Source organism: Ursus americanus, chromosome 5 (genome assembly GCF_024610735.1).
Source record: "Ursus americanus isolate L20-20 chromosome 5, mUrsAme1.1.p, whole genome shotgun sequence".
Taxonomy (NCBI): Eukaryota; Metazoa; Chordata; class Mammalia; order Carnivora; family Ursidae; genus Ursus; species Ursus americanus.
In genome coordinates, this window is record NC_142131.1 from 42919877 (window position 1) to 42935396 (window position 15520).

General features: G+C 36.2%; 1 protein-coding gene across 16 annotated transcripts in view; it reads left to right on the forward strand.

The window, feature by feature from the left end:
- The window catches only part of PDE4D (phosphodiesterase 4D), a 1386129-nt gene that overhangs the window by 1170052 nt on the left and 200557 nt on the right, over positions 1-15520 (forward strand). For all 16 annotated transcript variants that reach the window (XM_087861883.1, XM_087861884.1, XM_045795040.2 and 13 more), the window contains one exon: positions 9924-9960. In XM_087861883.1, the coding sequence (XP_087718009.1) occupies positions 9924-9960 (37 nt within the window). The remainder of the gene's footprint in view (positions 1-9923; positions 9961-15520) is intronic.

Consider the following 15520-nt stretch of genomic DNA (forward strand, 5'->3'; position numbering starts at 1 on the left):
TTCACTCCCAGGGAGAACAAGGCTTGTATGCAGATCTCGTGTTTCCCTGTCTCAACGTCCAGTCCTTCTTTGCAACTTAGACAACTTCAGACTGAATTTGTTCTCTGCACCAGGACAGTTCTCTTTGTTTGGCTGGTTATTTTTGTGTCTCTGTTTGATTTTTGTTTTTTTGTTTTGTGTTGCCAAAAAAGTCAGAAAACAAGCATTGCAATTCATGTGTTATCTATAGGTCCCTGTGGCAATGTTCTTAAGTGCAGTAGAACCAAACTTTCATCTAATCATTATTATTTTCAATTATGAATACATTTCTACAGAAACTGAACAGAAGGCAGTTGATAAAAAGAAATATTTTACATTAAATCATAGAGTTAATCGCATGTGTTGACACACACATGTTGTCTTTTCATATGTATTCTTTATGTTCAGTACACTGAGTTTCTATTCATTTATTCCGCCTACTGTAGAGATGAGGTCAAATTTCTAATGCACGTCACTATTTCTTGGGGTCTCGTTTGTTTGTTTTGCACTGTTGACAGGTAGCCCATCTTGTACTATGTATTGAGGAAAGGGACTAGTTTTTTCCCAGGCAGACAGCTTGTCTAGAATCCAGTTCTTCAAACACAGGAGCAAAGTGACAAAAGTATGTTTCAAAAATTCCTGAACAAACCTTACATTCATCAGTCCAAGTTTAGGATGTTCACAAGGTCTACCATGTTCCCTTCTTTGTGGCTAAGCTTCAGTAGACTCTTTGAGGAGTGAAGCATATACCTTTAGTTCCCAACAAGTATTTGGAACATGCTTAGAAGTGTACAGAGTAGGAATATGTTCTTCAAATTGTGTGACATCTGTAGAGTCTTCATAGTTGATGAAACTGAATGCTTGACCCTCAAAACAATCATATTAGGAAAACTAAGGAAAACATCATCAGCTCAATTTTAGAAATCACAAAATTCTGCTCAAAAACATTGTGTCTTGCATGTTATTGAGTACATGCATGCACGTGCACACCCCATGAATTCGAATTCGGGTATCTTGACGCTGACCATAAAGATTTTGATCAATGGTTTGGTATTTGCTGGCAGGTGCAACACCTTTAGATGAGAATGTAATAATTAATAAAACAATTAAACTGAAATCTTTATTTCTCTTTAAGTGATGGAGAATCTTGATGAGCTTGTGGCCGAATCTTTTAACTTAGGGCCTTTGCCGAACAATCAGGAATTTTTGTTATGTTAATGTATCAAAGTTCTTTTGCCTCAAGCTTAGAGTAGATTTTTTTTTTTTTTCAGTTATGTTAAAGATTGTCTTCCTTCAGAAGACTTGCAACTGAAGTTTTCTAAAGATTGCTCAAGAGTTGCAGTGGTTAACATGATAGCCATTAGCTACATGTGACCTTCTCATAATTTAAATTAATTAAAATTAAATAAAAGAAAAATTCAGTTTCCCAGTTGCACTAGGCACATTTCAAGTCTTAAGTAACCGCATGTTTTGGACAGTATGGATAGAGAATATTAAATATTTCCATCTTTGCAGAAATTTCTGTTGGACAGTGCTGTTTCAAGAGTCTGGATATGTGCTACTATGGGGCTGCAGAATAGTCTGAATCCATTTAAGCATGCAGAAAGCAACATGGTGTGGTAGAAACTAAATAGTATTTTAAAAACCTGTGTTTAAATCCAGCTACACTAGGCATTTCCATGCCTTGGGATTTCATGACCCAGTAAGATTTCAAAAACTAGCTGGGAGATTGACCAAGTGTTGCAAAGCACATGCTTTGCCACGTAAAGGACATAAACAAGAAAATCCTCATCAATATAAACAATCACTTTATTTCTAAAAGGCATTTTCATTTCAATCAAAAAGGAAGGGCATATTCTCTGAATGAAGGAGAGTTTTCAAAAGGAATGTGTTTACCTTGTTTGAAACCTCACCCCATGGTCCATGTTTGTTTTTGTTTTGACAAGGACCAATGGACATTCTGTTGGGCAAGGACCAGCCCTCGGCTTGGCATTTGGAAACCATTGAACTCTACCACTTGCCAAGGGCATGACAGCCACTGAGTTACTTAGGTTCCCTGAGCCTAGTTCCTTATCTTAGACTGGGAATATGAGCATCCTTTTAATGCACAGTCATCAGAATTAAATACTTTGTGCCAACAAAACACAGTGTCTGGCACATAGTAGGCATGCATAAAATGGTACTGCTCTCACTCTTCTCTATTTGATCAGGCCCTTCTTTTTAATCTACTGAATCCTTTTACCACATGACGATCTTTAAAAATTGTTGCATTAACTCCCCATAAATCTTTCTTCCTAAAACCAATCCTGGAGAAAAACCAAGAGGGCAGGGTCACTGACCTTAAGAATGGGACCATTGAATACGATACATTTCTGTGAAAGAAGAACCTGTTCCTAGAACACAAAATGAGGGCACTTGTGAAAGCTTGCTGAGTCCTCAGCCCTCCCTTCACTCCTCCCCCCACAGAAGTCCATTCTCAAAGTGATGATGGTAATTGGTGACATCCACACCCCTGGAGGAAGTCCTCCATTGTAGTGGCTTTTATTAAACAAAATAACTAATATGTTTAGTGACACACACGCTTTAACTTACTAAAATTGGAAAAGGTTTTGATACATAATTTTAAAAAGAGATTGTCTTCTGTACCATCTATAACTAACAAATTTGAGGGGATTTATTGGTATCATGTACCTTCTCTAATGATGCCTGAATTTTTGTTTTATGACATAAAGAAGAGATAACACTTCAGACTAGAGCATTTTTGTTCATGCTACATTAACTCCACTTCCATTTGCTTTATCATCAATCAGTGCACGTGAGAAGAGCGTATGTGGGCCAAATATTGAGGAGTTTTAAGAATTTGGGGGTCAAGTACCAGTCTAGGCTATAATCCTTAAAATGTGAATAAGAAGTGAACAAATGGTTTAAATTTCAGAAGACTAAATAACTTCTAAGGTCACATCCATTTCTTAAGTTTTATATATATATATATATATATATATATATATATATATATATATATATATATATATATAATTTTTTTTTAATTTTAGGACTTCACTTTTTAGAACAGTCTCGATTTCATAGCAAAATTAGGAGGAAGGCACAAAAATTCCCTGTATTATGGCCTACCCCATATTAGATGGTGTTTTAATAATATGAAATAGTTCTTAAAATGTAATGTTTGCAGAGAAGATGTTCTTTAAAGAGTTTTTTCCATTGACTCATACAGGCAAGATAATAAAGTAAATTCTCTTTATGCTAATGAAGATGGTGGTGGGTTTTCTCTCCCACAGTACCTTTTTTTCTATCTTGAAGTACAGAGACAGAAAACCAACATACTTATGTAAAGGAAAAAGAGCCCAGAAAATTTCCCTAAGGGTTATGTGTGCTCGCACATGCATGCGCACGTGTGCACACACACACATTTACATATATTTACATATAAATGTATAGGCACATAAATGCCGTCTTCGGAGGACTTTGTTACATACAGCACACATACAGTCTTGGTACACTCTGACTATGGACGTATGATATTCAACTATCAGCCAGAACTATCTCCTGGCTAGAAACCAAAAATTATTTAATTTCATTGCATTTATTGTTGTATTTTAAAGTGGAAGGACTTGCAAATCAGTAGGTGGGCAAAGCTTGTTTTGTTTTGTAAGTCATTGGTAACGATGGGATTTTTTGGCTTGGTTTGGTTTTTTATTTTTTATTTTTTGCGTTTATATGTAATTTCTGTTTATTATCTTTTATCATACATATCACCTTCATGAGATGGAAAATGTACTAGAGGTTGGGCATTGTTTTGAATGTGTTTTGGCAATGATAAATACATGACAGGTACAGATTTGCAGTATTTAAGTACAGACTCACCAAAGTCATACTGTGCAAATTTGAATCCTGGCCTCACCTCTCCACAGGCATGCAACTTTTTGTCCTACTTGGGCTTCCCTTTCCTCATCTACAAAAAGACTTTAATAAGAGATACTCAATGTAGAGCGCTTTGCACAGTGCCTGGCACATAGTAATCATTCAATTAATGTTATAATTATTGTTTTATAATCATTATCATTCTTTGTGATTGTTACCATTATTATATACAGTTTTGTTGGATATTTGTACTCTGATTTTTTAAAATAATTATATTGAAAGCCAAGTTTAAGAAATTAAAAAAATAATAATAATGGTGACATATTACAAGGGCCTCCAGTGCTAAAACCAACAAGACATTGAGTTATTCCACAGGGCATCAGTGAAAAAGACTTCAGAACAAGTTATCACTCAAGTATATTAGGTTACTACAATTCAAGGACAAAGAATGGGTTAAAAGTAGTTAAAAGTATATAAAGTAGGCTGTTTGCTCAATAAACTTAAGAACTTAGATGGCCTCATTCACCTGTTTTTTTTTTTTTTTAATTTATTTATTTATTATAGAGAGAGGGAGCAGGGAGGGAGAGAGAGAAAATCCCATACCGATTCACCAGTGAGGTCAGAGCACAACTCTGGGTGTGATCCCAAGACCGCGTGATCATGATCTGAGCCAAAATCAAGAGTCCACTGATGAACTGACTAGGCCACCCAGGTGCCCCTTACCCATTTTTATATTAGCTTATTTGTCTATTAAAATTGAGGAAAGAGCTATAAGTTTGTTTTTTTCCTTTTTGTGCTGGTATGGGATATAAATACGAAGGTGCTCTTGAGTTAGAGTAAACATTCCAACTTGATGACTGATAACTACAGTTAGCATTATCAAAATACCATCAAAATTATAGATACAAATACACACAAGTGTGGCTTGGAGTTTGGCACTGAAAAAAATTCAAATTGGGAGATTCTACCTTACACAATACTGACAAGTTTTAATTTGCCCTTATATTAATTTACCTTATTTTGGGTTCTCAGTAATAACATTGAACATTCCTACCAAAATGCAAGTTTTGGTAGTTGTGACTTTTAACCACCAGACCAAGCTTTTGTGGTAATGGACTACTTGAGTTCTACATGGCAGTAGCTTCAGAGGAAAATCAGATTCAGGTCTGGCCAAGGTTGGCTTTGTTACAAAGGAACTTCATTCCCCGGGGTTCCATAAGTGTGGGTACTACCTAATTTTTTTTTTTTTTTTTTTTTTTTTTTTTACTTAGTGTGGAGCCAGTTCTAAATTAAAAGGTGAAGCAATACAGAGGAGCAGTATCATCATGTGAATCTGATACAAGTGAAGCACATTTTTTCGTTTGTGTTTTTGTTTCTTCTAGCAGTACAATGCCTACTAGGAGTTTACCAAAATCATAATGTCTTCTTCAGAAGTAAGGGTTCATTATGTTCTTTTTTTTTTTTTTTTTAAGATTTTTATTTATTTGAGAGAGAGAGAGAGAGCATGAGCAGGGAGAGGGGCAGAAGGAGAGGGAGAAGCAGACTCCCCTGCTGGGCAGGGAACCCGAAGTGGAGCTCGATCCCAGGACCCTGGGATCATGACCTGAGCCAAAGGTAGATGCTTAACCGACTGAACCATTCAGGTGTCTCAACGGTTCATTACATTCTTAAATGTGACATTTGTAGTTTCTCAAAGCCAACATTATTTTTTTGAAAAAAAAAATGGTCACCTTTTAAAAATGGTATCTATGGGAAAATATAATTTAGTTTCATAAAATGTACTTGGTGGCCAAATTTTCCATAATACCTTTATTGTCTGAAACCATAGTTTTGTGATTTTAATTTAAAAGGGTAACAACATAAAATATTCAACATCCCCATGAATTTGTACTCAGTGAACCCAGTTCTTCATGTACTATTTTAATATTTAGCTTTATCATATAAATGTTTTATCAAAATAAGGATGTTTTCTTTAGTTAATTGTTTTTAAAGGAATGGAGAACTGAAATGAATTCATACATTATTTAAAATTGTTTTAATTTTAAAATAGAATCAGCACTTAGATTTTAATACATTTGGATTGATATCTACTTGAAAAATTTAGAGATTACTAAAAATAGACTGGCATCATTAAAAATGTTTCATGACTCAATATGTTCAATATTAAAAGCAAGGTATAAAATGAAATACACAGTATGATTCTAATTGTGTAAGAAATCATGCATTCCATAAAAATCACATAGAACATACATGCGCTTACATGCATCCAGAAGGAAAATGTTACTGACGGTTATTTTTGAGTAGTTTTCAAGTATTTTTTGTGTTTTCCAAAGTTTCTATAGTTAATACACGGTTTACACTCAAAATGTATATATTAGTTTTTTAGAAAGTCAAGTATAGAAATCTGTTTCCATATTTGTTTGTGTATTTTATATGTCTGTTCGTCCGTGAAGATGGGGGTAGAGTGGTGAGTAGATGTGTTCCTCCTGCGGCTAATTCTCGGGGGTTGTCATACAGCCTAGGTGCCCAGAAACATTTTTATGTACATACTAGAAAGGATAACGTACTTGTTTCCAGAAGAGGTGGATCAAGAGTGAGTTGGTGAATGAGTGATAGTTTTGAGTCAGAGGGAAGAAAGACACCAGGGTTTCAAAAGACCAGTTATCTGTAAGCTTATCTGTTCCTAATCCTCTCTGACAAACTCCAAGGGAGAATTTCTTTCTGGTTTTAGAGCCAGACCCAGTGAAGCACAGAAGACCTAGAAGTTTGCGTGAGATTAGATTCAGAAAGTAAGCCTTCAGCTTCGCTTCAGAGTGCTAGTTCCTAGGACCGCTCGTCACGCTGAAGATCACTGCCTGTCATGCTGTTCGGAGGCAGCTGGTACTTTGTGGCCCTTAATGCTTTTGGTATCATGGGATTAGAGGTCTTTGATGAGTAAAGTAAAACTTTCTTCTGATTAACGTCATCTGCTTTTCCTTCTGATTTGGTTATAATGAAGTGTGGAGAGGTTGTGGCCTTGTGTGCTTCAACACAATTTTGAAACTAGTTTACAAGATGCTGCTGTTGGTTGAATTCATTTTGTTAGATGACCAGGGGCTTTACCACATTTAAGGACTTGAATAATTGCTGGATCCCAATGAAGTCTCTGTGAGGGTTTGCTTTTGGGTTTTTCTCCTTCGGCTTTTTGCTCATGTTTCTGGCTTCTTATTATGGAAAGAATGAGGGCAGAGAATAAAGTACTAAGTGATACAGAAGTAGAGGAAGAATGGCCAGAGGGATTAGTTCTTGACTCTCAATGCCGTTCCTCTTTGGGAGAGAAAATTCAGCAGTGCACGTTGAGCAAGTTCTCCTTGGGAGAGGGGGCAGCCAGCCCTCCCTGCCTGGAGTGGGTGACTCTGTTTCAATCCATGGTAGCGAGGGCGGGCTACTGAGCATCTCCTTCCACGTCATGAGACTGGAGGTACCTGGCACTGACTGCTGTGACTGTTACCCAGGTATGAGCATCCTCATTGCCCCACATGCGTGCATTCACAGACACACACCACACACACACACACACACACACACACACATACAGTGTCCAAAATGGAGCCTCTTTTCTGCTCTCACCCCCATCCCGTATAACTCCCTTCCCACCTGTCCCTATAAATATACCAATCCCCCCAACAAAAGCTATTTTCTTTCCTTAAAGCAGTTCCTCTTCCTTTTTTGTTAAAGTTTGTTGTTGCTATGTTTGTTTGATTTTATTTAAATGAGAGACAATATTACATAATTCTCTTCAGAAGAATCATATCACCAGGAGGTACAATTTCAAGTCTCCAGACAATGCTCCCTGTGCAAATTTGAATCTAACTTCTCATTCCTAATAGTCTCTTCCCATTTTAGGGAGCCCCAATCTTTTTGTGCTTTTATTGGCTAAGTTTCTTTGTTTAAAAAGTTCCTTGTTGGGAAGGTCGTTCAAATGCAGCATTTCAGAATCCTATTCTATCATAGGCTTTTGCGTGTGTGTGTGCATTTACAGGTGATTAAAACTCACACATACTTTAAACCAAATTATAGATAATAACGAAATGAATCTTCCTTGGAACTTAATAATCTTTTATTATTATAAACACATTACAGGGTACATTTAAAATACATGTTCCCATAGTATTTATTTTCTTCCATACACAAAATAACATATATTTTACTTGCATCATTGTACTTGTGACAGTAGGTCTAATAAGACATTTGAATATTGAGGTGAAGACTTAGACAAAGGCTTAAAAGTTATATATATGTTATATAGTCAAAGATTATTTAAGCATTACATCATTTTGAAAAGGATAGGATATAACCTGCCCTTGATTGAGGACATTTGCCCATTGAAAGAACAGAAATAATTTTACTGTTACCGAAATGAGACAATCTTGAGATACTTGGCAAAAACAATTTTTTAGCAATTCAAAAGAATGAAGTATCTCCATCACTAAAACTATAACTGTCCTTCTTTCTGCTTTGACAGGGAAGGGAAGCAAGACTTCCCTAATATCATCCTAAATATTGTATATTCTAAATATATCTTTTACAGAGCTTAGAAGTAAAATACAACCAAAGAAATAATTCATGCTTTAATAAACATTCACACCCTTTTTAGTTTAGAGGCATCCAATGTAATTCATGTAGAAAATGAGAAGACTTATTTCCAGTGATCAATTTCAGGTTAGTGGTATGCCTTGGTCAGCATAACTTAATTCTTAGCAAATAAACTTTGTAACCAGGTAATTATAAAGAATGAAATGGAAGAGAAGACTGTCCCTTGGGAAAACATCTAGATTTCATATTACTTTAATTTTGACCATCTGAATAGTCTACAGAAAAAACAGATGCCTCCCCCTGCCCCAGCATGTAATCCTGGAGGGAAAGGGTGCAAAATAACACATTTCCTTTAAAGTGTGCCCCATCCTTTCCTGCTTTTTATTTTCCCACATTTTGAATTTCAAGATCTCTGTGTAATTTGATGATGGCCGCACCGAATGGTCTAATCATTGGTAATGATCCGTGTACTGACGTCACCCATATGCTGCTTGGGCTGAAACATATTTCATGGGTGGTGTTTGAGGTCCTTCAGTCCTTTTCAGAATTGTTCATGACTGAGTGCACAGTTCAGTTGCAGTGTTCTCAGTCAAAGTCATGTCCAGGAAGCTTTCTGGGTAGAGTAATTACATTCACTTTTGATGAAAGAGCTTCAGCTAGTTCACGAAATACCCCATGGAGATTTTGGAAATGCTTCTAACGAGTCACCCATGCTAAGAAATACCACGAAAGAACTCTGGGCCCCAGTTCCTCGCTTTCCTCCAAGCAGAATATTGCACAACCTTCCTTGCCTTTCCTGGTTTCTCTGAGACACGTCATGCTGAGACCTTGCTCCTGCATCCCAGGCTCGGTGTGGCCCACGTTGCTGCAGCAACAGCACACATGGGGTAACATTCCCCCATTAGCTACAGCAGCGGGACGTGAGTCAGTCGAAAAGTTTCGCTGGGTTTTTATTAGTGTATGATGCAGTCCCATGTCATCTACAGTTGCTAGCCTGTCCAAAACTCACACACCATGATGCGGAACACCCGATGCTCATCACCTTCAAATGTTAGATAGTTCAGGGGCCTCTCACTGAGGCCACTGCAGTTGCTAGCTCCTTCCACAGCACCCCTTACTAATGTCTATGATAAGAAGCCACAAGTAAAACTCAGGCCCTGCGGCCCAATCTCTGTTTCTACTGTTGTATATCCTGTTCATGTAATAAGCAACAGTGACCTCGCTTGATGATCAAGAAGCCCTTTTTAACCCAGGCAGCTGGACAATGGTTAACATCCCAGAAGACATTTTTTCAACCCACTGGCTGGGAAGAACATATGCTGAAGAATAAGGATGGAATTACTGTAATTCTCTCTGGAAATTTATGAAAGCTCAGCTTATTATTTAATATTGATCAAAAGTGGTCCTAGATTTATCATAATTTCTAACACAGGATTTGGTTTATTTTTCAGACATGGAGATGACTTGATTGTGACTCCATTTGCTCAGGTAAGCACAGTTTGGTGAATGGGCAGGTTTCTCCCAGATGTGAAAATTTAATTTGGGGGATTAGTTCTGATTCTTAATTTCATTTTAAGTCAGATGCAAATACAATTAAAAATTCTGTGGTTCATTTAAGTAATTCAAAGGCAATACTAGAAAATGTGACCTTAACCATATTGGACTGCTTCCTATAAACCCATAGACCCAAAGAATGTCTTTGCTTTCAATTACAAATTACCTAAGTGACATATTTAAATGGGACCATATTTCCTTCACTAATATAAACACTAGAAGCAGAGGGCCGTATCATGGATTAAATTACATTTAGTATAATTAGGTACATGATCAGTGCTTGAAATTTAATATTTCAGTTCAGCCTGATGCTTTATTTATTCCTTTTTTTATGTGTCATTTGTACAGATTTAATTTATCTGTATTTGTTCTTTTTTAGGCATACAAATCATGAAAATACTTTAACCACATAACATAAATACTAGAAGGCGATGAAACAATCTAAAGCATTTGGAGTATATATACAATGGATGATAGGCGGATATTCTTTGTAGAGGCCAATGCTTTGCCACCCTAGCTGCACATTAGAATCACCTAGAAAGCTGTTATTCCAGGCCATATCCCTGATCAACTGAATCAAAAATCTGGGGGTTGGATCGAAGTACCTGTATTTTTTAAAGGACCAGTATTTTTCCAGGAAAAGTTGAGAGTCACTGGTATAGGCAGACTGGGAATGGGATGGGATATTACTGATTTAACCGGGGCATAAAACAGGCTTAAAGCCAATGCTAACTCTAAAAAGAATTGTTGAATATTAGGATACAAGTGATCCAGACAGATTGTAAAAATGATAATCAGGGCTAATCATAATCATAATCAAAACTAGTTCTAGTGCCTTGGGCAACTCATTTAACTTCTCTACGACTTCTTTTTTAAACTGGTAAAACTAGACGACTTGCCTGGATAAAGGTAGACTTCAGTTCAAACCCCATCTCTTCCTCTTGCTCAGTGAATGGCCTTGGGCAAGTCACTGAACTTTTTCAAGTCTGGTTTACTCCTCTGCTAAGTGAAAGTTCCAAGGGAACCCACTTCATGAGGTTTATGTTAAAATAATACCAAGCTTGTAAAATGCTCAGCATGATTTCTAGAAAGTGAGATGAATTTTAAGTGTTGAAATTGGTAAGGTCTCTTTCATCTCAAAAATGTTATAATAGGTGTTTTTTTAAATACAAAATGGCAGTGTTTGGATAGTAGGATTATGTGTAGTTCTTCCCCTTTTTCAAGTTTCCTGAAATTTTGTGATTGCTATAATTCAGACTAAAAATTTAATGAATCCATAAATGACACACCATATAATAGTGATTTTTTTCATTACTGCAGGAAATTAGAAATAGAATATGACCACCATATCTTTAGAAGTTAATGTTTTGTTTGCTTAAGGTTTTGCTGGAAATCATAAATTCTTTCTAGTATCTATATTTCTGTGTTCAAAAACATTTACAACTCTTCACATTTCTAATCACATTTTAGGATAACAAGATCATACAAATTTAGGGATTTTTAATTGATTACTATTGAATATCCATAATTTTATTTCTAAGAGCTGAGAGCTGGGTGAACAGTTAAAATCAGGAAAAGTAACATAAGTAACCATCACCAAACAGAAATAATCATTCCAACTATAATTTGTTCAGGTAGTTATTCTTGCTTCTAAGTAAAATCTCTAGATATTGTTGTAAGAAAAAAAAATATATATATATATATCTAAATATATAGTAAAAAATGAAAAAAGTTTGCATAATACTTATCTCTTACTTCAGGTAATATTTCTTAAATAATTATAAATACTTTTATTTGATAGATTTTTTTTCTCCAATAGATAAGTTAATAAATTTGATTTGGTCCTTACCATCAATGGTCTTAAATTCCTAGGAAATCTAGTCTTTAATATAATTAGACATATTCTGTAGTGTACCTCTAAACTACAAAAAAACTAACAGAATTTTAGTACACTGAGAAATACATACATATGTAAAAAATTGTTTAGTCTATGTTAATAAACTATTAAAATAAATATGTATACTTAATACATTTGAAACTAGGACTTTGAATATAAACCAACTCTGTGTAATATGTAGGCATATCTGATGCCTAAAAATAATCTGGGATGTATTTAGAAGAGTTGCTTATGATTAGCTTAATGATTTGTAGCACCTTATGGAAGGTGGTTATTGGCCCAGAGGCTGCAGATTTTTTTTTTTTTTTTAAGCACTTGATATTTTGCACAAATGGCCTTTTACTTGGGTATATATGATCTGGAAAGCTATACTAGAATTAAAAAAATAATAAAAAATGAAAAGCCTGTTAAATCCTCAACAGTTTCACCACTGATAGGGCATCTTTGGGAAAGTAGGTAAGAAAGAAGGCCCAGGAGCAGCAGTTTGTCTATGACCTTCTCTTAAGCCTTATTGGACACTGTTAGCATATGTTGTTGACCTAACCAATAACATCTCAAATTTTTGCATTATATGTAATATTTGCTTTTATATATTATATATAATGCTTAAAATAAGAGATGTTTATGTCACCTGAAGTGACATAGCAACATTATTTGGCTTAATATACCATAGTTGCTTTTGCAAATGGACAGGAGACTTGATTTTAGACACGTCACTCAGGGCTATATTCAAATAGGCCCAAGAATTATCCCTTTCCTCCAGCATGCTTTGGAATTTAGTATTTCACACTAAATTATTCTGGTTAAAAAGACATACTGCTTTTGGGGGCTCCTGGGTGGCTCAGTCAGTTAAGAGTCTGACTCTTGACTTCAGCTCAGGTCATGATCTCAGGGTCGTGAGAATGAGCCCCATGTCGGGCTTTGTGCTCCACAGCGTGTCTGCTTGAGAATTCTGTCTCTCTCCCTCTGCCTCTCCCCCCACTTCCATTCTCTCACCCTCTCTCTCTCTCTAAAATAAATAAATAAATAAATAAATAAATAAATAAATAAATAAATAAATAAAATATTTTTAAAAAGACACACTGCTTTCAAAATAGAGTTTTTTCCCTAAAAAGTTTAGAAAAGAAATATAAGGAAAAGGAAGAAAATGAAAATTTCCCATAATTCCAAATCCCCGAATAACTAGTATGACAGTTCACTTTATATCCCCCTCAGTATATTTTTGTTTGTGTATTTTCCTTCCCATAGTTCTTAATAACTGGCCTCACACTGTGGGGGTCTCACTGGTCAAAAGTCTCCCAAACCCACCTCATCTGCCTCCACTTGAAAACTCATTTCTTTATGCCTGAGTGCCTCTCCAAAACATGAAAGCATCCCTCCCTGTTTTTTTTTTTTTTTTCCCCAGTCTTGGTTTCCTGTGAAGCTAAGAACAGAATCTTGTTTTAAGAGAATTTAGAAAGGCATCCAAATTGATGGACAGGGCTGAGCCCTAACCCATCTGGGATAGATGTCATCTTCAGAAAGGGTCGCACACACTGCTTTAGGTCGTGTTCCCTTGTCTCCAACATGGTCAGGGTAAGAAATTCTTGCTGGTGTTTAACCTAAACCTTTTACCACTTCCAATTTCTTATGTTTCTCCTATAAGTTCAGAATCCTTTTGGTCCTTAAAAAAGTGGCATTTTTATAGATGTGATTTAGTTCATTTTGAAATAGTCTCTGTTTTTGTTGAAGTCTTTGGTGTAGGGACTTCCGTAGGCACGAGGCAGGTGTTGACAGGAATCCCAAAGCTGTGCCACATGCCGCTCCACAATTGGCGTTTTCATCCCAAAAGTCTAGTAACAGTTTGGCCAGAGTTCATTAGGGTGACTAAGGAATACCAGCAAGTCACAACACTGATGACATGTGGGAGACTGTGCTTTGTACTCAGTTGCCTCTGGCCACACCCACCCAGATCCGTGATATGGCTACATTGTGAAACTACAAGTCAATTAGAATTCTCATCTTGAAGTATGGACTGTTAACAGAAGTGGAATATTTGACTAAGGAAAAGACAGAAAATACTCAACTATTTTCTAGGATCCCTGGAGAACCCTCATGTTATTCAGACTAAGGTGATATGCCTGATTTAAATCTACAGGGTAGGAATAGATGAGTCATTTTAACTTTAATCAAAATACAGCATCTGGGATAATTTTGTAAAAAATATACTAGTCATTAACACTATAGAACAGTACTATTCCATTTGGTAATAGAACATTGCCAGTATTTTTTTAACGTCCCTGAGTGTCCCTGTCCCATTTCACCCAGCAGCAGCCACCTTGTGGCCTCATCACAATCCCCAGGTTGATGAAGCCATCTGGCGTCCCCTGCTGGGCTCTAACAGAAACTCGTCATCACATTTCAGTTGTTTTGTTAGTTTCACCTTGGATCTTTCATTAAAGTACAGCTAGCATCTTTTATAATCAAAGTACTTTTTAGATCGAACTATATGAAATCATCAATATTCAACCTTTGTTGACATACAAGAAGAGCAATTTCATACAGTTTAGCCAAAACATTCCTAGTAAAGGTTTCTATCAAAATGATCTTTTTATATTGTAAGTAATCATAATTTGACTCCATTTTTTTGGTTATTGTTGTTGTTTGCTTGTTTTGTTTTTGTTTTTGTTTTTTCTGGAAGTAAAACCAAGACGAAGAATTCTTCCTCCTTCCCCCCCCCCCACATCAGTGGCAACTCTTGCTCTGTGTTTGAGCACCATCTAGTGACATGAAGTGTATTTGTAATGAAAAACAGTCCTCAAAATTCGTTGTTTACTGTTTAAGCCTCGGCTTTTTAAGGAGAACGTTGTCTTTTTTGTTTGTTTACAGCACCCTCTTTAATCTTTTCAAGTAATTGTTACTATAGAAGTATACAGTGCTTTTAGGCTATATGGTCAGTTGTTTAACTTTTCAATGAAGCCCACATTGTTCTGCTATTTTCAGTGAATCTTATTGGTTAATAAATGTTAAAAGTATTTAAGAAAATCTGAAATTACTGTGTGTAAATAACATGTAATCGCTCTCCTGAGCCAGTACAGGGTCCATCTCTGCCACAGTTTTCCATGGCACCATCACCATTTCTTTCCTAAAGTGTATGGATTTCTCATCATTTCAAACGTATTTTTGACCTTGACTGATTACACTTTTGCTTGGAGTGGCTGAGGATAAAGAAATGGCCTTATTTTTGTAACCATTGAGCTGTGTAAGGGAAAAACCTCAAGGTTCTTTTTGGTTAGCAAGCATTAAGGGGTGGAGAAAAGTATGGGAGCGTTAAAGCCCTGAGGACAGTTCTTAAAAGGTTGAATTCAAGGGGAGTGAGAACTGCCCTAGAGCAAAAGCAAAGAATTATTGACTCCTGACTCAAGGGCTTGAGTAAAACTGTTTCCGGTGCTTCCCCACAGCCTATAGAACCAAATGCCTCACTCTGTAGTCTGCAAGACAAGTGAGAGCATGAAAGACTAAGTGCATTGGTGATGGAGGCACCTAGAATCAATCAGCTAAATCTAGGGCAGTGCTCTCCATAACATTTGTCTGGAACTTAAATAAATAAAAAGATTT